Source organism: Vipera ursinii, assembly GCF_947247035.1.
Source record: "Vipera ursinii genome assembly, chromosome: 8".
In the NCBI taxonomy this organism is placed as follows: Eukaryota; Metazoa; Chordata; class Lepidosauria; order Squamata; family Viperidae; genus Vipera; species Vipera ursinii.
The window spans coordinates 20,526,893-20,553,276 of NC_139519.1; the positions used below are offsets into that span (position 1 = coordinate 20,526,893).

At 43.3% G+C, this 26,384-nt stretch overlaps 1 protein-coding gene across 3 annotated transcripts in view; it reads left to right on the plus strand.

Moving 5' to 3' along the window:
• Nucleotides 1-671: 671 nt before the first annotated feature.
• The window catches only part of NTM (neurotrimin), a gene marked incomplete at its 3' end in the record, with an annotated part of 227,829 nt that continues 202,116 nt past the window's right edge, over nt 672-26,384 (plus strand). For all 3 annotated transcript variants that reach the window (XM_083368626.1, XM_083368627.1, XM_083368628.1), the window contains exon 1: nt 672-934. In XM_083368626.1, coding sequence (XP_083224752.1) covers nt 768-934 — 167 coding nt within the window. In that variant the 5' untranslated portion in view covers nt 672-767. The remainder of the gene's footprint in view (nt 935-26,384) is intronic.

The following is a 26,384-nucleotide window of genomic DNA, read 5'->3' on the forward strand; positions in this document are numbered from 1 at the left end:
GCTCCGCGCCGTCGCCTGCGCCGGGGAGCCCGAAGTGGCGGCGGTCAGTGATGGACTGGCTGCCATGACAACCCCGGGAAGTCGGCGCGGGCGTGTCTGCGTGCGCCGGGCGGCCAGCGGGCCATTCCGGCACTGGGGAAAGAGCCGAGCCGCCCAGCCCGGGGAGAGCGCCGAGCCGGCCGGCTGAAGCGGGGCCCCGCCAGCCGCCGCCGCCTGCCTGCCTTCCTCTCGCGGCCAGTCAGCCGCCGCTAAGCCGGGACCTCCGCGCCGCACTTCGCCCAGGTGGAGCGCAGCTGAGCTCGGCCGGCAAGAAGTTACCCGGGCGCCCCGGAGGCTTCGTCTTCGGGCTTCTCATTGGGGCTCGTCGGAGCCGGGACTTTGGGAACTCTAGCCGGGCGGGCTGCGGAGCGGCGGCGGCGGCGGCGTCTCCCTTTCCGGGGCAACAGCGCTCCAGCTCGGGCTGGCCAAGCCGAGGATGCCCGCTGAACTCGGCGCCGCAAAGCGGGGCTGCTGAAGCGCGCAGCGGCCGGCCACCTTCGCCGCCGCTTCTTCCCCTCTTCTTCCTCCTCCTCCTCCTCCTCCTGCTGCTGCTTCTCTTGCCGGCTCGGCTCTGGATTGCGAGGGGTTCCGCACCCCTCTTCCTCCATCACCCCGTCTTTTTTTTTGCCTTCAGTTTTTGGGGCTGCTGGTGCCCTTTGGGCTCTTGCGCTTTGCGCCCCCGTCCGGGGTGGATCTTGGCTAGCGCTAACCAGATCTCGCGTCCCAGGATGGGGCTCGTGGGGGGCTTGGTCCTGCCCTGGCGGTGCCTGGTGGTCGTGTGTCTGAGGCTGCTCTTCCTTGTGCCCGCAGGAGTGCCGGTGCGCAGCGGAGAGGCCACCTTCCCCAAGGCCATGGACAACGTGACGGTCAGGCAAGGAGAGAGCGCCACCCTCAGGTAGGAGCGCAGGCTTGCCCTGGGGGGTTCGAGGGGGTGGGAGGGGTGGGAGGGGGACTGGGGAGGCGAGGGGACAGTACTGGGGGAGATGGGGTAAGATGCGGGAGAACGGCGGCTTGGAGGGTTGGAGATTTTTGGGGATGGGCTAAGATCTTTTGGGGAGCAAGCTGAGATCTTTTGGGCTTGGGGAGGGGGGGTAAAGCAAAAACAAAAAAGGAGTTGCAATCTGGGGGCTCTGGTCGGAGTCAGGGGTGGCTAGCAGGGGATGATGGATATTGCTCTTCTCTCCTCTTCCGAGAGGCCGGGTCTGGAGCATGTTTCTGCTCTACCTGCCTGGAGGTGTGGTTGAGGTAGGGATAGATTGTCCCCTTCGAGTCAGGCTGTCCAGCACCTAGGCTAAAAGACGGTTAGCCCCCGTCTTCCAGAAGGAGCCAGTCAGACATTTGCTGGGATTGTTGGTTCTGAAAAACGCTGGCCTTTTCCGGAAGGTGGAAGATGCGATTCTGGCTGGGTTATCCTCTCCTGGCTGCTGTTTGCAGGAGCCAGGAGGAAGATGAAAGGGGAGAAGCTGGAAAAGGTTCGCTGCAGGGGTTTGAGAGAGGTGCCTTCAAATCCAGTTGAGCCGTGGTGTTTTAAGTGTTTTTCCCCCTTCTGGGAATGATATTTTGGTGATATTCTGCTCCTGAAACTTGGTGCTCAAAATCTGTTTCCAGATAAGCGATAGACTGCCTGGCCCTTGGAAATGAGACCTTAGGGCAGGGTTTGTCCAGCTATGGCAACTTTAAGACTTGTGGACTTCAACTCCCAGAATTCCCCAGCCAGCCATGCTGGCTGGGGAATTCTGGGAGTTGAAGTCCACAGGTCTTAAAGTTGCCAAGGTTTGGACACCCCTGCCTTAGGGAAACAACGGTTCAGAGAGGCCGACAACACAACAGTGTGAGCCTTCGGAAAGCTGATGTCATGTTTTCACTCAGCACTGTTAAGCAATGAAATCCGTAATTTGTTGAAACAGCAAGAATTAATGAGCTTAATGTGCAGTGCAGAATGATATACCACAAGGAGTTGCATAATCAGGCTGTAGATGGGATACCAGCTTTACGCCACTTTAATTCTTATGGGCTTCTCGGCAGAATTTGTGAGATGTCAGAAATTTGATGAAGAAGTTGGGAAGTCACTATTTACTTGCTTACTCATTTATTTATTCTCTGAGAATGATAAAGCAAGGTTCTTTAGAAAGACGGAGAAATGCTTAGGTCAGAACATGGCTGCATTCCCAAATTATCTGATCAGAAATAAATATTGTAGCGTATGCTGAAACTCATTACTACCGAGTTAACATAATGTAGCTTATGTTAGCTGCCTGTAAAGGAACTGTGCCCTGCTATACCATGAAGCTTTAACTTTAATTAGACCGGTGGCCATATAGATATGGAAAGAAAAGAAAGCCTTGGTGGAACAGTGGGCTAATGCCTCCTTAAGTAACACCAGCTGCCTGCAATTAGTGCAGGTTTGCATCCCACCAGGCTCAAGGTTGACTCAGCCTTCCATCCTTCCGAGGTAGGTAAAATGAGGACCCAGATTGTTGGGGGCAATTAAGCTGACTTTGTAATAATGCCGCTTGGGGTGTGTGTGAAAGCCCTAATAAGCAGGCATATACATAGAATGAAGGCTACTGCTAAGCTTGTAAAGCCGCCCTGAGTCTTCGGAGAAGGGCAGGATATAAATGGAATTAAAAAACAAGAGAAAAAACAAGTGATAAATGATTTACACACAGAGGATAAAAAAATGGGGATTTTATATTTGTCTTCCTTCTACTCCTCTTCTACCCCTTCTACCTGTGGACCTCAACTCCCAGAATTCCCCAGCCAGCATAGCTGATGGGAAAATTCTGGGAGTTGAAGTCCAGAAGTCTTAAAATTTCCATGGCTGGATGCCTCTAGCCCAGGGATAGGATAACTGTGGCTCTTTTATGACTCATGGACTTCAACTCCCAGAATTCATGAGCCAGCATGGCTGGCTCAGGAATTCTGGGAGTTGAAGTCCAGGAGTCATAAAAGAGCCACGGTTGCCTACCCCTGCAAGGCATCACTTCCAAGGGCCAAGCAGTCTATAGCCAATCTGGAAACAGACTCAGAGCCTTAACCAGAGCCTAGTAAAAGATGATATCGAGTTCCATACACAGATTGATGATGATGACGACAATGTTTTTTCTTATAAGCATTTGGCAGCTGTTAAGATTTGGGCAGAAACCCCTTCCTCCCATCCATGCACAGGACCGTAGGATTAGCACATCCCAAAACACAATCTCAGTGGAGCAAGAGGATCTTGAATTGGGTATCCAGGCTTACTATTTGTTGAAATGGCATGTTTTTCTTCTTGTTGGCCCACTTCTTCATAACCGACTGTGACCCAAATCTTGGAGATGTAGGAAATAGCATGACAAGTTCTTTTGTCTTAAGGGTAGGATAGTATTTCAGATAAAGACGGTATGTTTTGCATGCATTGTATAAATCTTGGGTTAAGTTCCAGGCACCTTCAGTCAGTGTAACTTATAGTTATGATGATGTCATTCTATCCCAAGACCCTGGAGGACCATTGCTAATGATTGCAGCCAGGGATGGGCCATGTAGACAGACTGTTGGACACAGCTTGGTTCACACAATGCGCTCAGCCATCTGGTTATTGTAGTTTGTTTGGCCTTGCAGTGTTCTGCGAAGCCAGCTATTGTACTTTGTAACAGCTCAGATTTAGGACATGTTCTCAGTAAGCACAAAAGTCATCGGTAGAAATTGAATGTTTTTGATTGGATTTCTTTATGTTTTGTGAAATAATTCAGTAGACATTATGTATTCTACAATGCTGGATTTCTTAAACGATAGAAGTAGCTCCGGAAAACGGGGACACTCGTTGGTAAATTGAAACATTCAAAATATCTTGTGGAGTGGAAAAAATGGATTGATTATATCCAGAATAAATAGGGGACTAAAAAGTTTCACTTAGCATTTGAATAAGTATTGATGTGATATTTATATTGCTTGTAGTTATTTTATAAGAGTTATAAAGTGCGATAGATTTAATAGTTTATTGTTGTTTGCATATGGTAGACTAGGATTGTTTGTACTTTTATACCTTGTATTTAGCTCTGGGAAGTCGGGCAGGGGGGAGGGGGAGGGAGGGAGATGTTGGGGAGGGTTGGGAAGAGGGGAGGGGGTTGGGAGGAGTTTTGTTTTGTTAAAAATAAAATGTACTGTAAAACTTTTCAATAAATAAAAGAAACATTCAAAGATTCAGGTGTTCATGCGGGCACAAACACAGGTATAAATGAAATGTGGTTTTTTTCCCTTTATTATTGCATTGTACCACTAGTATAATTGTTGAGCAAACTGTATTTTCTAAGGGAAAATGAAGAGCCATACGGAACAGGCAGGGAGCAAAATGAAAATTCTAATAAATCCTTTTGTTGGGAAATACTTTAGGTCATTAGGAAGGGATGAAAAAAGCTTTGCATAGTTATGTAACTGAACATGAGCCAGAAAACTTGCTTCCAGTTCAACAATTAATTGTTAACAGTTAGGCTTGGTGTTCCTTTCAAAATAGTTAATCTAGCCTGACCTGACTTTGCTGATAGGGTGCAAGAGTTTTGCTGTAATCCTCAACATTTCCTCTGACTAGATCAGGGTGGCAGCATGAGGTTTTTCCATCTACATTCCTAACACAAATGATGATGTACAGCAGCACGTACTACTTCAGGCTTCCAAAGCAGGCTACAGACCAGGGTTGTAGTTATTCTACTCATGGCTTTTGTGATAACCTGCACAAGAGATGCTGTTAACACAAAGAGGGAAATACCTTGCAATTCTTCTGGGCTTTGGGATTCGTTTCCTCCAGTCATCTGTTCCTGCAAATTCGCTTTCCTGCACTGACATATTCCCTCCGTCCTTGTCCAACCACTGCCAGGCTTGTTAGCAGATCTGTATTCATGCTCCTTCCCCAGGTTCAGGCTCTGGCTCACCGCTCCAATGAAATATTCATCTCATCTGGATGTTTGTAAAGTTCAGAGCCTGAACTTCTTCTTCCTCTGAAATTATTTATTTCGGGACTCTGTACTATAAAAGTATAACGCTGACCTGTTTTCCTCCCACTCCTCCCCCCCTCCTCCTCCTCCTCTTCCTCCTCTTCCTCCTCTTCCTCCTCTTCCTCCTCTTCCTTCTCTTCCTCTTCCTCTTTCTCTTCCTCCTTCTCCTCCTCCTCCTCTTCCTCCTCCTCCTTCTCCCTCTTCCTCCTCCTCTTCCATCTCCTTCTCTTTCTCCTCCTCCTCCTCTTCCTCCTCCTCTTCCTCCTCCTCCTTCTCCTTCTCTTCCTCTTCCTCCTCCTCCTCTTCCTCCTTCATCTCCTTCTCTTCTTCCTCCTCCTCTTCCTCTTCCTTTTCCTCCTTCTTCTCTTCCTCTTCCTCCTCCATCTCCTTCTCTTCCTCCTCTTCCTCTTCCTCTTCCTCCTCTCCCTCCTCCTCCTCCATCTCCTTCTCTTTTTCCTCCTCCTCCTCCTCCTCCTCTTCCTCTTCCTCCTCCTTTTCCTTTTCCTCTTCCTTTTCTTCCTCCTCCTCTTCCTCCTCCATCTCCTCTTCCTTTTCCTCCTTCTCCTTCTCTTCCTCTTCCTCCTCCATCTCCTTCTCTTCCTCCTCTTCCTCTTCCTCTTCCTCCTCTCCCTCCTCCTCCTCCATCTCCTTCTCTTTTTCTTCCTCCTCCTCCTCTTCCTCTTCCTCCTCCTTTTCCTTTTCCTCTTCCTTTTCTTCCTCCTCCTCTTCCTCCTCCATCTCCTCTTCCTCCTCCTTTTCCTCCTCCTTCTCTTCTTCCTCCTCCTCCTCCTCCTCCTCTTGTTCCTTCTACTCCTCCTCTTCCTTCCTCCTCCTCCTCCTCCCTGTTGAGTGTTGCCCCATTTTATGACTTTTCTTGCCCCAGTTGTTAAGTGAATCATCGCAGCTGTTAAGTTAGTAACTCGGTTGTTAAGTGAGTCTGTCTTCCCCTTTGACTTGGCTTGTCAGAAGGTCACAAAAGGGGATCACGTGACCCCGGGACACAGCAGCGGTTCTAAGCACGAACCCGTTGCCAAGCATCTGAATTTTGATTAGGTGATCCTGGGGCTGCTACAAAGCTTGTAACGCTGCAGCCAAGGTTGTGACTGTGAAAAAAATGGTCACAAGCCACTTTTTCCAGTGCCGTTGTAACTTTGTATGGTCAGTAAACGTTCTGTTGTAAACTGAGGACATCTGCATAGAAAGTAAAAGGGGGAAAAAAAGAAAGTACAAATCGGCCAGCCATTCCTTGGATTTAAATCCTTCTAAACCAAGGAAACACATTTGCTCAACATTGGGCCATCAGAATGCCATTTTGAGCTCCTGCACTTCTTAGCACATCCCAGAGAACAAAGTAGGACTTATCCCCTCCCTAAACATATGTGTGCTTGGATTGTAAAGCTAGCTACTTGACATCAAGCAGCCTTGTGGGGCTTGAGGAAAGGAAGACATCCTTTAATAAATGAAAAAGGTTATTTGGATGACGGAAAACTAATTTCTTGATTGACACCAAGATGCGATTAGAATAATCCAATATGACTCCATTAGAGATAATGCAAGCTGATCACCGTTGCAACATGGGAACAGATGGTGACTATATTGAGGCAACCATAAGGTGCCCATAAACTAGATTCCACCGAAGTGGCTCTGAGCAGCCTTTGTGTTTTGACGTGGGCCAAATCTGTTGGGTTGATTATTGTTGTGAGGTGTGCAATTAACTACGTTGTTGAAAAAAGGAGGCAGGGGAGCCAATTTTACCCTCCTGCTAAAGACAAATGAAGGGAGAAGCAGATTCCAGCAAGAACAGCTGGTCAAACATTACATTTTCCCCTCCTTCTTCAAAATGAGAGATTTAGACTACCTCTGAGTTTCAAAGTCCATAAACAACCTGAACATCTGTGTCTCTCTTATCAGAAGCATATAGAGACCACACAAAAAAAGGATCAGAAAAACCAAGTTTAATATTAAATGTGTTCTCTTACTTTTCCCCCTGCTCAAATATTCATGTGTTTCAGGACCGAGATGTTTTCAGAGGGTTTCTCTACAAGTGTTCCTGCTTCAAAAGAAAGCTATTTCTTTTTGGAGGAAATAATAATATCCCTGAGTCGTACTCAAGGAAGAAACATGTCCTGAATCATAATCCAATTGTTATGGCAGGGAGAGATGGAACACAGACTTGGACGAAGCTGCTCGGTTGAAGTTTTGCCATAGCTCAGGGGTAGGCAACCTCGGCTCTTTTATGACTCATGGACTTCAACTCCCAGAATTCCTGAGTCAGCATGGCTCAGCTTGGAAACTTCTCCCTTTTCCCTCAGAATGGCTGGCTCAGGAATTCTGGGAGTTGAAGTCCAGGAGTCATAAAAGAGCCAAGGTTGCCTACCCTGGCCTAGGCCTAGGCCTAGGCCGCTTTATGACTCATGGACTTCAACTCCCAGAATTCCTGAGTCAGCATGGCTCAGCTTGGAAACTTCTCCCTTTTCCCTCAGAATGGCTGGCTCAGGAATTCTGGGAGTTGAAGTCCAGGAGTCATAAAAGAGCCAAGGTTGCCTACCCTGGCCTAGGCCTAGGCCGCTTTATGACTCCTGGACTTCAACTCCCAGAATTCCTGAGTCAGCTATTCTGGGAGTTGAAGTCCATGAGTCATAAAAGAGCCGAGGTTGCCTACCCCTGCCATAGCTGGTGTAGCACCTTTACTGCCGCTTTCTCTTGCTACACAGCTCCCAGCTTCTTTGAACCCAGAGGACTACAACACAGGTGGTCCTCGACTTGACCACAATTGAGCCCAACATTTTGTGTTGCTAAGCGAGACAGCTGTTGAGTGAGTTTTGCCGGATTTTACCCCCCTCTTTTTTTTACAACAGTTGTTAAGTGAATCACTGCAGTTTTTACGTTACTAACACGGTTGTTAAGTGAATCTGGCTTTTCCCATCGACTTTGCTTGCTAGAAAGTCGCAAAAGGAGATCATGTGACCCCAGGACCCTGCAACCGTCATAAATATGAGTCAGTTGCCAGGCATCTGAATTTTGATCCCATGACCGGGGGGGGGGATGCTGCAATAGTCTTATGAACAGCGGTCATGAGACGCTTCGGTGCTGTTGTAACTTTGAACGGTCCCTAAATGAACGCTTGTAATTTGAGCACACTCTGTCCTCTTAATACGGGAAATTTAGATTTACGTTGTCCGAGTAAGAGAAGTAAGGTAACATTCTTCTTTCTGTCTTTGGTTTCATGTGTCATTATTATTCTGAGCCACTGTAAACACTCTGCTGAAGGGTACCGCTTCCCCCACCGTCTTATAAAGAAAAGTCTAGCTTTGAGCTCAGGTAGTGTTTGTGTTACCAATTAGGCAACATGATACAAACAAGTGATCTTAGAAGGCAGTGAAATTCCAGGCACCATCCGGCTCTAGTAAATGGTGTGTCTTCTATTGATCTTAGTGTGAATCCTAACATATTTACAAAGTGGCATTGATGTTGGGCAAACACATCTTGAGTAAAAATGCAAGATAGGTTTGTTTTTATAATCAAAGACATCCTAAGGGAGGTTTTCTCCAAGCGTACTTTGAAATCCAATAAGACTTTCGGATATTTGCATCTTTAATTTTTCTCCCCCGCAACTTTGGGGGCAGGAGACAGTAACAAATCTCTCTAGACTTGGCTATATTAAATTGGTTATGTACAGAATACCGCTTCAGTTGTAGCTGAGCTTTCTAACTAGCGCAGCTGCTATAATGATGATTAACAATTCTGGAACCAAACAAGCAAGCAAATAATAATAATAATAATAATAATAATAATAATAATAATAATAATAATAATAATAATAATAATAATAATAATAATAATAATAGAATGAAATGGGAGAATCTCTGCTTTTCAGTTCATAACTGTTGAACTTCTCTTGGTTAAAGCGCAAATATTTTTCCCCATCCCCACTGTGTAAACTCTTAGATCGCCAGCAGTTTGATCCTGACCAGCTTAGGGTTGACTCAGCCTTCCATCCTTTAGAGCTCAGTAAAATAAGGACCCAAATTGTTGGGGGTCAATATGCTGATTCTGTAAAACCACTTAGAGAGAGGGCTGTAAAGTACATAAGTCTTATGTGCTATTGCTATAAAAACTCAAAATTTCATGGATTGAGTGGAACGTATAGCTGAGCGCCTGTATCGTGCATAAGAGTTCGTTTTTATATTTATGTAGTCCTCCTGTGTTTATTCTAACTCTAAAAATTAAGCTTAGCTGCCTTCATCCACATTTGTGCCCTTAAGGCAGGACTGGGCAGGCTCAGTTTGGCAGGCAAGAATGGCTCTTGTCCCATCTGGAAGAAAAAAAAAAAGATTGACAGCTTTTCCTGTGTTTCTCCCCTTTTTTTCTCTCCTTTCCCCCCAAAACAGCTGCAGCTGTCACCACTGGTTCAAACCCAGGAGAAGCTATCAATCGTGTACAGAAAGTGTTCTAGCGGTTCCTTCTGTCTCCTTGTTCCTTTTCTGTGATCACAGCTGAAATGAGGACTCTTTCTGGGTTTGAGATGGTGCCTGGTACTTGGACAGCCTTGGATAAGCCTAAGGAACGCTCAAGCTCTGTGCAAACAGCTCTCTGGAATTAAAGTTGAGTGACAGCTTGTGAACAGCTTGTAACAAGAGCCATGTTGACTCCATTTTAAGGATTGACATTCCTGTGCCAACCTGCAGGGTGGCAGATCTAGCAACACAGTTCAAGGCCTGCAGGTGGGAAAATCCAACTCCATCCAAGAAACAGGGTCTGGTCAAAGCAGAAATTAAAAATTAAAGAAGGCGACAGAAGGAAGGAGGGATGTATAAACTATAGGGACGAGCTAGTTCTCTTGCAGTAGGGAAATTGGGTCTATGTCAACCACTTCCCTTTGAGTTTTCCCTTCCAGAGCCAACTTTTGATACTTTAACTAACAATTTGTAAATAAATGTGGCATTGAGGTGCCTGCTGTTAACGCGGCTTCTGGTCTTGAAAAGCTGGCAATGTCACACTCTGTTTCCCGTGGAAGTTCAGCCTGGGCTGCCAGTTGGATGTTGCAGGCAGGACTGACAAGAGAAAACACATGGAGGCCGATGGGTGTTGTGCCTGGGATGAAGATTATGTTTGCATCTGGGGGGAAAAACAGAGAGGATAAAAATTCTTGTGTTAGCTAAGGCTTAGCAACACTCTTTTAGGAAAAAAATCTCTCTCTCTCTCTCTCTCTCTCTTTTTTGGTTTGCTTAAAAAATAGCCAGAGAATAAATCAAGGCTGATCTTGAAGGGTCAAGGGCCATCTGCTCAGTGGAAGTGGGAAATACTTCTGTATTATTTAAAATGTAACCAGGACAAGAAGCAGCAATGGATGGAAGATTATTGAAGAGAGAAGCAAGCTAGAACTAAGGAGAAACTTCAGGACAGCGAAGACAACTAATCAGTGGAACAACTTGCCTCCAGATGTTGTGGGGGCTCCATCACTGGAGGTTTTTAAGAAGAGACCGGACAGCCATTTGTCTGAGATGGTATAGGGTTGGTCTCCTGAACAATAGAATAATGAGTCTTTTTTTTTTTGCTCTGAAAGCTATGATTTCATCTCGAAGTTCCACTTGATATACTGAGCTCTGGAGAGACAGGGGAAGACATCTGTTTGTTTGCTGTGACAATTGCTTCTTCTAAGCTCAGCTACCAGTAATGTTTTGCCTTTTGCCAATGCTGATACTGGAAGGGGTGGGCGTTGATTTTGTGTGTGCAGGTGCAAGTGCAAGTACACCCACTCACCCATCCCTATACGTATTCTGTGACCAGCTAATGAATAGGCCTAGATACAGTTAAGAAGCAGAGCCCCCACCACCACCACTCCGCCCCAGGCAAGTTGTGCTTAAAAAGATTAAAAAGTCGGGACTTCCGGTGGCTCCGCGGCGACGGAGGGAGCCTTCCCGGGCTGCCCGCGGCTCAGCTGGTGTTTTTTCGCCCGAAACAGCGCCGATCAGCTGTTCGGGCGAATCTGAAGCCCCCTCCTCGGGAGAAGAGGAGGGGGTGAGCCCCCAGGTGGGGGTTGAGTTCTCCGGGGCCGCCTGAGCTTGGAGCTTGGGCGGCTGAAGGATTGAACTCCCCCGTAGCCTGGGCTGCTCCCAGCTGGCTAGCGTCTCTGCTCCGGACTTCATGGAGCAGAGCCAGGCGTCTGCGACCATCCCTGCTTGAAGGAGAGACTATGAAAGGGAAAGAGCAGGCAGAGCAGTACAAGAGGGAAAGATGAAGAGATGAAGAAGATTTTATTTTACTCTCAAGCTTGATGGACTTTGCTTAAAACTTAAAGTGAAAGTGCGTCACAATTGTAAGTAAAAGATGGCGGCTAAACCTCCCCCTAGAACTTTTCGGAGTGCTGGAAATTCTCCGGTGCAACAACAATCATTGCTGCAGGCGTTGCATTCTCCTGATGTATTGACATCGAAGGATCTTGAAAAACATACCCAGTTAATTTTGGAGTCAATGGGTGTTAAATTTCTACAGATGGAGGAGAAATTGGAGAAATTGGAGCAGAGAATGGAAGAAAGGATGGAACAGAAACTTAGAGAAATGAAGGTAGACATTTTGTCCTCAGTGCAAAAAGTTGCTAAATGTGTGGAGGTGCTGGATGATCAAGTGCAAGATTTGATTCAAAAGAATGCTTTATTAGAAGCAAAAGTATTGGAAATTGAAGATTTAAAAGACAAAATCGACAGTGAACAGAGCTTGGCCCAATTTTACCAGATGCAGTTTGCTGTGAGAATTAGAGGCCTAAAAGAGAATATTAAGGAAGATTTAAAGCAGCTGGTTTCTGAGGCTTTTGAGGGAGTATTGAACCATCCAGCATCTGAATTAAAACAAGGTATGGACAAAGTGTTCCGTGTGAATTCGTGGATTGCTAAACAGAGAAAGTTGCCTAGAGATGTGGTGGTTTATTTTGTAAAAAGGGAAATTAGAGATGAAGTTATACAAGCTGCCTACGATACCAAAGTTGTGATTGCTGGTCAACAAGTTTTGGTTCTAAAAGAAATTCCTCCAAAGATTTTAAAGAGAAGGAAGGATTTTATATTTCTTGTGCAAGAGCTCAAGCAAAGAGATATAAGGTTCAGATGGGAGATCCCAGCTGGGTTGAGCTTCATGTATGATGGCAAAAGGTACTGTTTGAGTAATGTGAAGCAAGCGCATGATTTTTATAATAATGTCTTGAAAGTAACCCCATCAACACTTCTGGAAGCTGCAGAGGGATCTGGAGAAGGCGAACATCAAGAGGATGAAGATGCACAGATAGACGAGAAGGGTACAGGAGGAGTTCAAGCTGCAACTCTTTTGGATGATCTTAGAGAACAGAGGGTGACGCGTGCTGCCTTAAAACGCTCAAAAAAGGGAAAAAAAATAAGACCAGTAGAAATCTATGGAACTTCCACAAAATATTTATAGTTAAGTGGTAGTTGTGTTTTTTTTTTAAAAAAAAAAAAGTTTTGGGATGCTATGTATGGTAATAGATTTTTTTTTTTTTTTAATTTGGAATTAATGGATAACTTACTACAGAGGAAGAGGAAGAAAGTTTTGTGGGTTAATGTGGGTTAATTTGTGTAAGAACTATTTATTAATGTGCAAATGAGAATATGTTAAGGTAATAGTGAATTGTGGAAGAACATAGATGGGAATGATGCTAGTTTTCTTTTATTTTAGTTTTTTATATATATTTAGTATTATTAAGGATTGGTTTACTATATACAAGCTAGAGAGTGATGGATTTTAGAGTTTATAATTGTTAGTATATGATTGTTTATGATTGCCTTTTAGATATATACCTTGTATTTTGCTCTGGGAAGTCGGGGGGGGGGGAGGGGGGAGGAGGGGAAGTGGAGGGGGGGAGGTAGGGGAGGGAGGAGGGGGAGGGGGAGGGGGGGAGATAGGGGGGAGGTAGGGAGGGGAGGAGGGAGGGGGAAGGGGGGTTTTTTTAAAGGAAAATTGTATTTTATAAAACTTTTCAATAAAAAAAAAAAAAAAAAGATTAAAAAGTCCCAGATAAAGGGAGTGAGCTGAACAGATTGAGACAATGGATTTTGCAAAAGATAGATTTGTGGAAAGAGAGAGGACACAGTCCAGGCATCCATTAAGAACTAACTGGGGTGGGTGGCTGGGAGGAGAAATTGACTTTTTGGTCATGTTTATCCTGTTAGATGGAATTGCTCTTTCTTTGCCAGAAGAGCCGTGGTAGGGGAAAAAAAATAGCTTTGTTTTCTACATGCTTGAACCGGTACCCCCTTTTTTTCAACATCCCAGCACTAGCTCTCCGTCTAACTAAGCCAAGATTGGTTTCAACCACGGTCTGTTTAATACATTACTGTTATCACCATTCTTGCATGATATTCAGTGAACGATGGCCCACAAACTGCATTTATTTACTTCTTGTGCTATTTTCCCATCTTTTATCTCAGAGATTTCATGGTGGTTTCCAGTAATTGTATCCACACAAACACAATTCTAGACCAAGAGGAAAGCCACCCAAATATGTGAGGGATGTGGTTTGGGGTTTGTCCAGCACTGTCACCCCTTAGGTTGAATTAGCCTTGGGTTCCACAAGACGTTTTACCCAAACTGAAGACACTTCATTATGCCTTTAGAGCAAATATGTGACTCTATTCTTTGTTGTCTGTTTTTCACTGGAAATCATTTATAGCCTCTCACTGAACCAGCCAAATCTTGCTCACCACTACCATCTGTAGGAAACAGTTTATGCTGAATCTGGGCATTAACCCACTCAATTTAGTATTGTTGACACCAACTGGCAATAACACCCCAGAGCTTTTGCAGAGTCAGTTTGGTCTAGTGGTGAAGGCAACAGGCTAGGAAGCAGGAGACAATGAGTTCTAGTTCCACCTCAGGCACGAAAGTTGACTGGGTGACTTTGGGCCAGTCACTGTCTCTGACCCCTAACCCCACTCACAGCATTATTGTGGTAGGAAAAGGAAGAGGCGTGTTGGATGTGTTTGCCACCTTGAGTTATTTGTAAAAAGGAAGGAAGGAAAGGAAGGAAGGAAAGGAGTGAAGGAAGGAAGGAAGGAAGGAAGGAAGGAAGGAAGGAAGGAAGGAAGGAAGGAAGGAAAGTTAGTTTCAGGATCACCTATCTATACCATTGGACCCTAGAATGGAGTGGAGTAGAGTAGAGTGGAATGGGATAGGGTGGGGTAGAGTAGGGTAGGGTAGGGTAGAGTAGAGTAGAACAGAACAGAACTAGACTAGACTAGACTAGACTAGACTAGACTAGACTAGACTAGACTAGAATAGAATAGAATAGAATAGAATAGAATAGAATAGAATAGAATAGAATAGAATAGAATAGAATAGAATAGAATAGAATAACAGAGTTGGAAGGGACTTTGGAGGTCTTCTAGTCCAATCCCCTGCTCAGGTAAGAAACCCGCCTATACCATTTCAGACAAATAGTTGTCCAATCTCTTCTTAACTTCTAGTGTTGGAGCATTCACAACTTCTGGAGGCAGGTTGTTCCACTGGTCAATTGTTCTACCTGTCCTTCTTTATGAACTTCTTCCACTGATCTCTAAATTCTTCCCTTAAAACCAAATTGATTAAAAACCTACAAAGCGGCTTACAGTTCAAGCCTACACCAACCATCCATCCATTCAATAATGTCCACTTTGTATGATAGTGGCCCACTAAGGCTCTTTACCAATACTAGACCAGCTGAGAAATGTTAGAAATGAAACCATTTTGTATGAGTTACTGCAACTGGTTTTTTTTTCCTGTTTTCTCGTCTGCATAAGTACACCAAAACTATGAAAGCAATGGCATTCATGATTCCAATCAACGTTGGCTTAATTCAAAGCCAGTGTAGGGATTTAAGATGCTGGGACTGAAAGGGTACGATATGAAGGCAAAACAGTCTACTGTTACTACCATGGTACTTTTTTTAAAAAAAAAAGGTATATTTTTTTAATCAATAAAATATTTTGGTCTCCAAGAGGATGTACTTTGAAGTCCAATATTTCACCAGCATGTTTGGAAATACCTCAGCTGTTGTTATCAAACTACTTTATCCAGATACACATTAGCTATTGATCAAATATGACAGAGATACATTTCTGATTCCTCAGTGATATCTCTCACCTCCTATTTTCAATTTGGTTGTCAGAAGTATCCCCGTAATACTATATATGTAAAATACAACAGGTGGTTTGTTTTTTTCAATTTTGGGATTGGTTTTTTTTTTTGAAAAAACAACAACAACTATGGATTGGAAAGTCCGTTCCTTTGAAAGTATTCTTAGATGGGAATAAGAATGATTAATTGTTGATATCCATGGTTATTTTCTAGGGGGCTTGTTTTTGATAACCTGTCTGTGATGTGAAGACTGGTTGGCATCAAATATCAGATGGCGAATGGATTTTTCTGTCATGAAGTCTGGCAAGGAGATTTTTTTTTTCCAGAAGGGACTTGGGTAGGGGTAGGCAACCTTGGCTCTTTTATGACTCGTGGACTTCAACTCCCAGAATTCCTGAGCCAGCATGGCTCAGCTTGGAAACTTCTCCCTTTCCACTCAGCATGGCTGGCTCAGGAATTCTGGGAGTTGAAGTCCACGAGTCATAAAAGATCCAAGGTTGCCTACCCCTACCCAAGTCCCTTCTGAAAAAAAAAAATCTCCTTGCCAGACTTCATGACAGAAAAATCCATTCGCCATCTGATATTTGATGCCAACCAGTCTTCACATCACAGACAGGTTATCAAAAACAAGCCCCCTAGAAAATAACCATGGATATCAACAATTAATCATCTCAAGCAAGTGGCTTGTTTATTATTTTATCCTGCCTTTTATTACTTTATAAGTAAGACAAGGTGGCAAATATATATACATAATATCCTTTCTCCTCCTATTTTGTGCAGGACAACAACCTTGTGCAGTGAGTTGGGCTGAGAGTGAGTGGTTGGCTCAAAGTCACCCACTGACTTTCGTGCCTAAGGCAGAACTAGAACTCCCAGTCTCCTGGTGGTTGGCCTAAAATCACCCAGCCGGCTTCTATAATTAAGGTGGGACTAGAACCCCCAGTCTCCTGGTGGTTGGCCCAAAATCACCCAGCCGGCTTCCATACTTAAGGTGGGACTAGAACTCCCAGTCTCCTGGTGGTTGGCCCAAAATCTCCCAGCCGTCTTCCATACCTAAGGTGGAACAAGAACTCCCAGTCTCCTGGTGGTTGACCCAAAATCACCCGTCCATCTTCCATACCTAAGGTGGGACTAGAACTCCAGCACCTTAACCACCACACCAAACTTGGTAGATCATAGGAGACCTTTGTTCCCTGGGGTAGTGGAGAAACAGCAGCTGGGCTGGCTGTTTTTTTTTTTAAATATTATTATTGAAGCTACCTTGTTTTCCCAAAGTTCTCTATACATTAATACTTAAAGGAAGGGTTGTACTGGAAGTGGGGAGACAACTGACAATATCAGAGCAAGATTATCAGCCCAAGAGGGACTGTATCAGCTCTTAACTGTGTGGTATACTTCCCCCGCCTCCTTACCCTTCGAAAAGAAACAATAGCCCAAAGCTTTTTTCAGCAGATGGACAATGTGTGTGCCTTTGCCACTTAACAACCATTAGCCTAATTTTATGCATCGGAACCAAATTAAATAATAAGTAAGAGAGTATGAAAAGCTGGTTTGGAGACTGTGTTACTCTCTTTAACTTGATCATCCTTTTCATGAGCAGATGCTCTCTCTTTCTCTTTCTCAGTTTCTTTCTCAATCTCTCTCTTTCTCTTTCTCTTTCACTTTCTCAATTTCTCTCTTTCTCTTTCCCTTTCTTTCTCAATCTCTCTTTTTTCTTTCTCTTTCCTTTTTCTCTTTCTCTCTCTCTTTCTGTCTTTCCTTTTCTGTCTTTTTCTTTTTCTTTCCTTTTCTCTTTCTCTTTCTCTTTCTCTTTTTCTCAATCTCCCTTTCTCTTTCCTTTCCTCTTTCTCAATCACTTTTTTCTCTCTTTCTCTTTCTCTTTCCCTTTCTCCTCTCTCTCTTCCTCTCTCCTTCTCTTTTTTCCTTTCTTCTCTCTCTTTTTCTCCTTCTGTCTTTCTCTCTTTCCTTTTCTCTCTCTCTTTCTCCTTCTCTCTTTCTCTTTCTCTTCGGTTAAACTCATAGAGGAAGTTCTACAGGTGAGGAGATAGACTACTCATTCTTGGAGAGGCTTGCAGAGTAGGAAAATGGCAGTAAGAACTAGGAATAAACATTTCCTGAAGCCAGGAGATAACTGTTGTCTATTTACTTTTTTCCAACCTGCAACTGTGGGCAGTGAGAGCATAACGTTTGCACTCTTGTCCAATTGGTTTGAAATACATCCATCTGTCCCTGCCAGGCAGGACACACATATTCACAAGCTTTGCAGGATTCTAAGAAATTGGAAGGGATAATTCGTATAGGCCATCTGAACATTTCAAACAAAATGTGGTAGAAATAACAAATAAATATAAGATAGTGTTTTAGCTGCAAATGAAAAAAAAAGAGGCTTATAGGATTACTTCAATCTCGGGCAAAAATGCATTGATTTTATCTAGCAAGGAAATTCTTGTTTTGAAACTATGCATTACAGGTTATTGATCCATGGCAAAAGGCAGTTTTGTGCATACTTTTCATCCATAACAACGGTTGTTCTGCAATTTGGGGGGATGTTCAAAGCTATCTGCATTAGCTCTATAGTGCCACAAAGGTGCTACAGGGATGGCTAGGAAAAAACTTCCATATCGCTGAATTTTTTATTTATTTATTTATTTTATCATGAAATTGTCTTGTTAATCTTGTTCCAGAGAGAAACAAGGTACAACAAGAAGGCAGCTTAAACATGTCCAGAAACTCCTCTGGCATTTGTGATTACTGCAAAGAAGTAGTAGACACGTAGAAGGAATTATTGTTAAGTTCAACCATCTCACCATGTTTCCCTGGCCAAAATGTTCCAGTTCCCTTCTTTTGGACAGAACTAAATTGGTTTCAATATTCAATCCATAGATCCTTCACATTCTCTTTCTGGTTAGTCTCTTGCTATGTCTAGTCAACTTTGTCTAGTTTGCTCTTCATCCTTTCCCATTGATAACACTTAACACAAGTCTACTTGTGTAAAAGTAGGAAGTAAAAGAACTCAGTACCCATTATGCATTATCACCCTGCCTGCCTGAGCATGATAGTTCATGCACTCTGTTAGCAAACATCTCAGAAGATATTTTGATGTGCTAAAGTTTTGTATTTAAGGAAGTTGCATATTCAAAAGATGGTGCATGTATTTGTGTGTGTGTGTGTGTGTGTGTGTAGCAAGTGGATTAATAGTTGGATTCCTGCCAACATGTAGAATTAAACTGAAGATACAATTTTATAAATATATACATTTTCAAATAGCTATATTCCCAAACTGTGTATGTGCATTTGGAGATACAGAAGTCAAAAATCCCTTAAGAACTATGTCACTTAGCAACAAAAATTTGGGGTTCAAATTCTGATGTTAAGTCAAGGATTACCTGTATTTATGTGCTTATTATTATATTACTTGTTATTAGACTTATACATCACAATACCAGACTGACTCTGTACAAAGAATACAAGCGGGTTTTCAGCAGTTGCGGCTTTCCCATGCACTTACTTAATAGAACGGCCTCCAATGACTTTATGCCTGATCCAATCTCTGCAAGGCACAGTATTTCTTCAGAAACCCATCTTATCTAATAAATGGGTAGGCAGAGATTCAGTAGGTTCATAATCACCACTTACAGATATGCCTGACTAGATAATTCAGATTTTATGAGTGATGAAATCTTCAAACGTTTAAACATCTCATGAAGATGGAAAAAGCTGCCTTTTAAAAAAACAAACAAAAAAAACGCGTTAGTGCGCATGTGCTATTACAAGGTAACAAAAAGGACAAAAGCGGCATTTTTATATTTGAGAGCCTCTTTTTATGGAGAAATACCTCTACACGGACGATGAAAAAAGATGGCTTAGGACTTGTCTCAACATTTAAAGGGCCGTTAGTGTTTGGGAGAGGCTCATTGTTCTGTTCAACAATTTTAACATTGATTTCCAATAGAAAGCCAAATGATCGTCCAGACATACTCTGGGAAGACATATTTATATATTTTCTTTTTAAGACCCTGATCCCTAGATTTGGGAAGTGATCGGGGTGGCTGAATGGAGCTGAGTCTTTACTGGCTGGATGCCCTTCCTGACACCTATGAGTTGTTTGCAGCAGATATTTTAATTTAATAATTTGATTTCTATACCGCCCTTCTCCCGAAGGACTCAGGGCGGTGAACAGGGCAATACACAATAAAAATCGAATACAAAAATTAAAAAACCATTAAACATCATGCCCTGATAATGAAACACCTGTCACTGCCTAGCATTGAACTCTCAACCTTCCAAATGGGAGGCGAACGTCTTTACCTCTAGGCTACTGTGCCACTCATAGGAAGATATGTAAATGACGCCATAAAAAAAGGAGCCAGGCTTTGAACTGCCATGCCAGCAATGGACAATTCTCAATGGGAATTGCACCTCACATTGTGTCTGCTGGGACCCTCTGTATAAAAGGGGCACAGCATCCTCCCCGCAGGGTCCCACGTCAAACTGTAGATTACATAGTGACTGTTGTAAGCTGAGGGCATATATCGGCCCAGTATCTGATTTTTCCCCCCATATAAATGATGCTGCACTTCAATGGTTAGATGACCTAGGCCAGGGGTAGGCAACCCTGGCTCTTTTATGACTCGTGGACTTCAACTCCCAGAATTCCTGAGCCAGCTCAGGGAATTGAAGTCCATGAGTCATAAAAGAGCCAAGGTTGCCTACCCCTGACCTAGACCTTGGGTATCTGACCGTATATTTTTTTAACATCAATATTTTATTGTGTTTTATTAATGTGTTGATGTATATTGAAAGTCCATGTATGATACGCCATCCACTATCTTGGAGACATCTTTGTAGGAAAAAAGCCTCTAAATAATTTTGCCTTTCCCCCCCATATCTCACCTTAGATGCTATTTCAGATTGGTGAGAAGGATGTGGAATTATTTGAAACATGCTCCAAAAATGAGCTGTTGGAAATATACTATATTAAACTGCAACAGACACCTGCCTGCAATGGCATTAGGCTATTTCAGGAATTTTTGTTGTGGTTAGAGTAGAGCTGGATATCACTAATCGTAAGGTGAAAAGCCCCATTTCCTTCTACACTTGAATTTATCATTGGAATATATATTTAAAGAGAGGAGGAGGAGGAGGAGAGGGAGGGAGGGAGGAAAAGGAAGGAAGAAACGTCCATACAGTATATAGGCTTGGAGATTCTTAGTCATCCAGGTCATGGTTGTCCCAAAGCCGCTTTTTCAAAAGGCAACTGGACTTTGAAAAACAACAAAAGCCTTTTGAAAAAGCACCTTTGGGGTTTTGTGGAAAAAAACCCCAACAACTCACAATGTATTTTTGACTAATATTCAGTCTCACTTTTATAACCATACCCTCTATAGTGCAGTATCAAAGTTCAAGTCAGAATCCAGCAATTGCCTGTTTGGTAAGCATCCCTAGTCAGTCTAAGGCAGCAAGTAATTTATCAAGGTATGTCCAGCCATGACAGGTCCCATGGTTGCCTCTTGAGTAGCATCCTAAAAAAGACTTTCTGTGAAAATGGCATATTATGTCTGAATATGGAGTCACGGCATGCATCTTTCGAGATATCGGTCCTGCAGGTAAGAGAGGTGGGATGTTTAATCCCCAAAGTCTCCTTTTGTCATAATAGTTGCCTTAATGAAGTCAAAAAACTGAAGCTAAAGCTAGAGAACACAAAGCCTGTAGCAGATGGACAGAGAAAGGGAGAGGAAATTATCAAGCACAAAGTAGAACTCTACAAGGAGGTGAATTGCTGCACAAATGGTTGTCAGCCAGCCAACATACCAAATGATCAATTGTTGAAGGAGTCCAGCTTTTTCCCATATTCTGGCTTCTGTTGTTGGGTGGCTAGAAAAAGGATCAGAGTTATCCTCGTCCGCTATCATTGGGGAACAGGATGTAGTAAGCAGAGCAGGAGACAAAATTTGCTAGTCTTTAGATCTGATGTAACTTATTAAATAATTAGGATTTGCATATACTGCCTTTTTGGTGGTAGGGTATATAAATTAAGTTGGCTTATTACCTCTCTGTCCTCTTTTTTCCCCAGTTCCCACTATCTTGATTAATGTTGCTGCTAATCCATATTTATGCATTTATTAGATATTTAAATGTGATTTCCTATTTCAGAGCCTTTCGGTGCTTAGAATGTCAGATTGGGGTTGGGAAATCCAATTTAGATCCCCACTTTGCCCTTGAACTGTTTGATTCTGAATGACTTTAAAAACTAGGTTTAAACATCCTGCTAAGTCATACCATGGTTTTTTTTGGGTGTGTGTGTGTGTGTTTCTCTATGCATGAAGTGAGAAACCAGAGTCTTTTGATTGCAAACCATGATTTAGTGCTAGTGTTATGTGTAAATCAGGCCACTGAAGCTTACTCCACAAACTGTGGTTAAATTAAACTACATACTCTAGCTGGAATCAGTAATCTAGAGCAGGGGGTCCCCAACCTCCAGTCTGTGGACCGGTACCGGGCCGTGGATGCCAGCAGCTGGTCCGCACAAACAAGCAAAGCCCCATGCACAACACACAGGCAGCACACAAAACCACGCCCTCTCCAGTTTGTGAAAAAGCCTCTCTCCACAAAACCAGTCCCTGGTACCCAAAAGGTTGGGGACCTCTGATCTAAAGCAGGAGTATCCAACTGTGGCAACTTTAAGACCTGTAGACTTCAAATCCCAGAATTCTCAAATCAGAAATGCTGGCTGGGGAATTCTGGGAGTTGAAGTCCACCAGTGTTAAAAGTTGCCAAGGTTGGACACCCCTGATCTAGAGAGAAACTTTTCAGTGTTCCGTACTTCAAAGAGGTGAAGTAAAGTGAAACCAGAAGTTGAGGTTTTTCCGTGGTGGAACCAGTGCTCTGGAATTGTCTCCTAATGGAGATCAGATTCCTTTCTTACGGTTTTTAGAGCATGATTTTTAGAGCATTTTAACTGGAACCAGAGATATGCTTGGATGGCCCCATTGTTGAGGTGACTATGTGTTTATCCTCGCTACACCTCATTGTTTATAGATTTGTCTTTTTATATACTATTTATTTCTTAATGTAGATTTTTTTTAAATATATGTATAGGTCATTTTCATATTTTGCTTTTTATCCTATTGTTGTGCGCTGTCCAAAGTCGCTTTTGGTGAGATGGGCAGCTATGCAAATCTGATTAATAAATAAATAAATAGCCTGAGTTCATGCTTTGCTTTTTTAAAAAAAAAACACAAAACTTTTTCTTCTACTTTGCTGGTAATTTGGTTGTATTCTGTCTTTTGGTTTGGGTTTGTTTGATTGATGTACTGTTAGTGTTTTTCAACATATCATGACTATTTTAATTTTGTCCTATGAACTTTTGAGAACCATTGGACTACAGACTACAGATGGTTATAAAAGCAAAATGAATAATAAACCATAGCTTAGCATGTAGTAGAACCCATTAAATTGTGATTTACACTGTAAGGTACAGGATTTTTTTTAAAAAAGCCATAGTGATTTGCAAACCTAGTAAATGGTTCTGTTCACATGTTGATGACTCAAAAAAAGGCAAATATTACCTTTCCTCCAGCCTAGAAAAACTTGCCTATCTTGCCTGCTGGAGGGAATTCTTATTCAACCTCTTTAATGGCTTTTTAAAAGTCTGGATTAAATGCAGATAACTAATGTTTCAGTCATTTGTTCTATCAACACCTACTCATCATTTTCCTTGGAAGTTTTCCCCAGCCGTTTGGGCGATGACCAAGTTCTACATTTGAGTTTGCAGAAGCTGTCATGCCCTCTGCTGTAGGCTGTAAGTGGATGGATAAGCCTTCAATGAATGGAAATGGTGGGATCTGCCAAATTTCTTTGAAAATTCTTGACAAGCTAATCTGTTTGTCTAATATTCAATAGTGGGACAAGCAGAGACCTTGGCAGCCCCACAGCCTAAGCAATAAGGACACAGCATGCTGCACACCAGCATCAAGTAGCAAATCAATGTAATGTGTAATATGCAAGTGATCATCCAAGGCAGTCACACCATCCTTTGGAAGTCTAGGGATTTTCTGAGATTGTGTCTTCCAGTCCTTCAGATGAAGAACCCGTGCAAGCTATTCATGCACATGAATGCAGAACTCAGGTCCCAATTAAATTTTGATATGGTAGTTAAAAGCTGTGCATCTAATACCCCTAAGTGTTATCCTCATATGTGCACACGGACAGTTTGGTGGGAAATTGAACACTATAATGTTACAGTGCCAAGATACTGATGATCTTCAGGACTGGAGCCAGGGTGATGGCTTTGGCTGATAGCCTCTGTAGCCAAAAATAATCCCTACTACCCATTGGATAGACCAACCAGGGAACATAAAACAAGGTCAGCCTGTGAAAAACCGCAGTGAGCATGATGATGTGATGCTGTGTTGTTAAAGCCCATGAGATAGCTCAGCATTGGAGTTTTCACAGTGAAAATGAGCTCCTCAAAACTGAAAAGGGAAATGTAAACAATGACGCCCACAGAAGGGGAGCGGGCGTGATGGACTACAGTGAAGTGACAGTTTCCCAGGAAGGAAAGAACATATGCCTAAGAGAGGAATGAGACAAGAGACAGCATAGTCCAGATATGGATAGGAGATGGAGGAAGAGGGTAAGGTTTAACCATATCCTAGAATCTCCCAAGGTATATCTGTTAGGGAGTAGTAAGAGTTTAGTCTGGCAAGAGTCTGTTTGTTATGATGTATAAACAAGTGAACCTCTGACTCTGTGACATTCTTGTGGCATTCTAGCCGTGAAAAATTGGATGGCAGAAGGAACATGCTATTTTCAAGACTGAGGGTTTTCTTTCTTCTTCATTTTTTTAAAGGCTTTGCCTTCTAAGTGTATCTAAAAATCTTGTGTATTGTTTTAAAATTGTCCATCCCTTTTAGAGTCTTTTTAAAAGGTTTGGGTTCGCGTATGTTAAACCAGTACCGCTGGTACCACTGATGTCGAAAAGAGGACATCCATCCATCTTCATTCCCCTAAATTGTTAAATTCCAGGTGCATTTCCTTAGAAGAAGAATGGAGTCTGACATTTTCACTTCTGCTTCCAATAAATGAACATAGGAAAACAGATCAAGACAACAGGTCCAGTAGCTCAGGAAGAGGCAGAGTTTGCAAGCCTACCCGGAAAAAGAGAGCAGTAGCTTGGTTTGAGAGGAAAAAAAAAATAGCACTTGGAAGCTATTTGCAGTTCAACACAGAAGGTACTGGATTTTGAAAAAGGCAGTTTGCTTTCTAAAGGAAGATACAACCTTGATGTCAATCAGAACTTGTTATTTTTGTAAAACTCCAGTCAATGGCTTTGATGCTGCCCTACTGGACAGCTCAATAGCAAGAGGCTACTGAATCTCATCTTGTCAGAAATACCTTGCCTTGAGATTTCAGGAGAGGGAGTGGAGTTTCCAGTTAGCTTGCTAGGAGAGCCTTGAACTGGGTGGATATCGGAAATGGAAGAGCAGAGAAGCTTCAGACCTCATCCTTGATGTTTTTTTTTCCCTGACTGGTACTTAAAGGGGGGGAAATGCATTAGATAGAATTGGTTTGATTCGAAAGGTGCCAGAATGTCAACGCTGTTATGTGTGTCTGTTTTTCCATTTTATTATTTTTTTTGTAGCCAAAATCCTGTAAAATTTTTATGAAGGAAGCACTAATAGCTCAGAGTTTCTGTTTTTCTCAAGCAGATTTTATGAAGCCAGAGTCGCTTTTCTTCCTATAAACTAACCTTGTTGTTGTTAGCTGCGAAGTTGTGTCCAACCCATCGCGACCCTATGGACAACGTTCCTCCAGGCCTTCCTGTCCTCTACCATCTTCTGGAGTCCATTTAGGCTCACGCCTACTGCTTCAGTGACTCCATCCAGCCACCTCATTCTCTGTCATCCCCTTCTTCTATTGCCCTCAACCTTTCTCAGCATTAGGCTCTTCTTCAGTGAGTCCTTCCTTCTCATTAGGTGGCCAAAGGATTTGAGTTTTAGCTTCAGGATCTGGCCTTCTAAAGAGCAGTCAGGGTTGATCTCCTCTAGGACTGACCGGTTTGATAGCCTTGCAGTCCAAGGGACTCGCAGGAGTCTTCTCCAGGACCACAGTTCAAAGGCCTCAATTCTTTGGCGCTCAGCCTTTTTTATGGTCCAACTTACACTGCCATAAACTAACCTAGTTTAATGCTTTTTAGGAGCTAAGAAGGCAGGGAACTGTGATGGAATGTGCACCTGGAGGAGCAGCAGAGGGAGGATTTGGCCAACCTAGGGCTTTTCCAGAAACAGAAGTCTAGAATCTCTCAAGTTCTGTCTAGTAGATTAGATGGTTATAGGTTTAGTCTGGCAAGTTTCTGTCTATTAGGTGTAAGCAAATAAAGGATTGGACTTAACTGGGTCTCACTGTCTCATCTCTGGACTTGGCTCTGACATCAATCTTAGCTACTAGATATATCCTGAGAGGCTGTAAGGTGTGGCTACTGTGAACCTCTTCCCCTAGCCTCTTCCAGCTCGGGGCTGCCTAATCTCTTGACTCGGATCTCTTTCTAGGAAAGCCCTGAGTTGACCAAATCCTCCCCCTCTCTTGCTGCACTCACAGACACAATGAGCAGGCTTGGAGAACTGTTCCACTGGGAGGGTGAATTGGTTGTAGTACTCTGCAAGTGCAAAATTAGATTGGATTCCCTGGCATAGTTAAGAGATGAGCATCTCCGCTGAAACAAGCAAGAAATAAATAATAAAAAAGGGGGTGAGAACCGACATTGAAGAAATGGAGGTAAACAGGCAAAGTGATTAAAGCAGCATTTCATAAATTAAATCCTGACCTCAAACACTCCCCCAGCCTTCTTTCCACTTACAGCGAAAAGCCAATTAGTTTTGCAGAGAAAAAGAACATGTGAAGAATGTTTATCATTACCCTGTTTTTACTATCTTCCCTGGTAGCATGTGTCTGAGTGACAAACTGATCATTTGTGAATAAACAGCAGGACATTTCCCCCCCCTATCAAGCTACAGTTTTTAATGTCATTTCTTGTAAACAGAGGTCATAAAAGCATGTAGCTAGTCATAGAGCCGGCAGCCACGATGGCAGTGGCGGCAGGGCTTCCCCAGGCCCGCCCCCTGGCCCTTGGCGGGCATCCAGGAGGGGCCGGAGGCTCTGCTCTGCCCCGGCCCCCTGACCGGCTTCCAGGCGACTGCGGCAACATCTCTGCCCTGCCCCAACCCCCGTACCTGTTCGACTCCGGCGGCTTCCCCA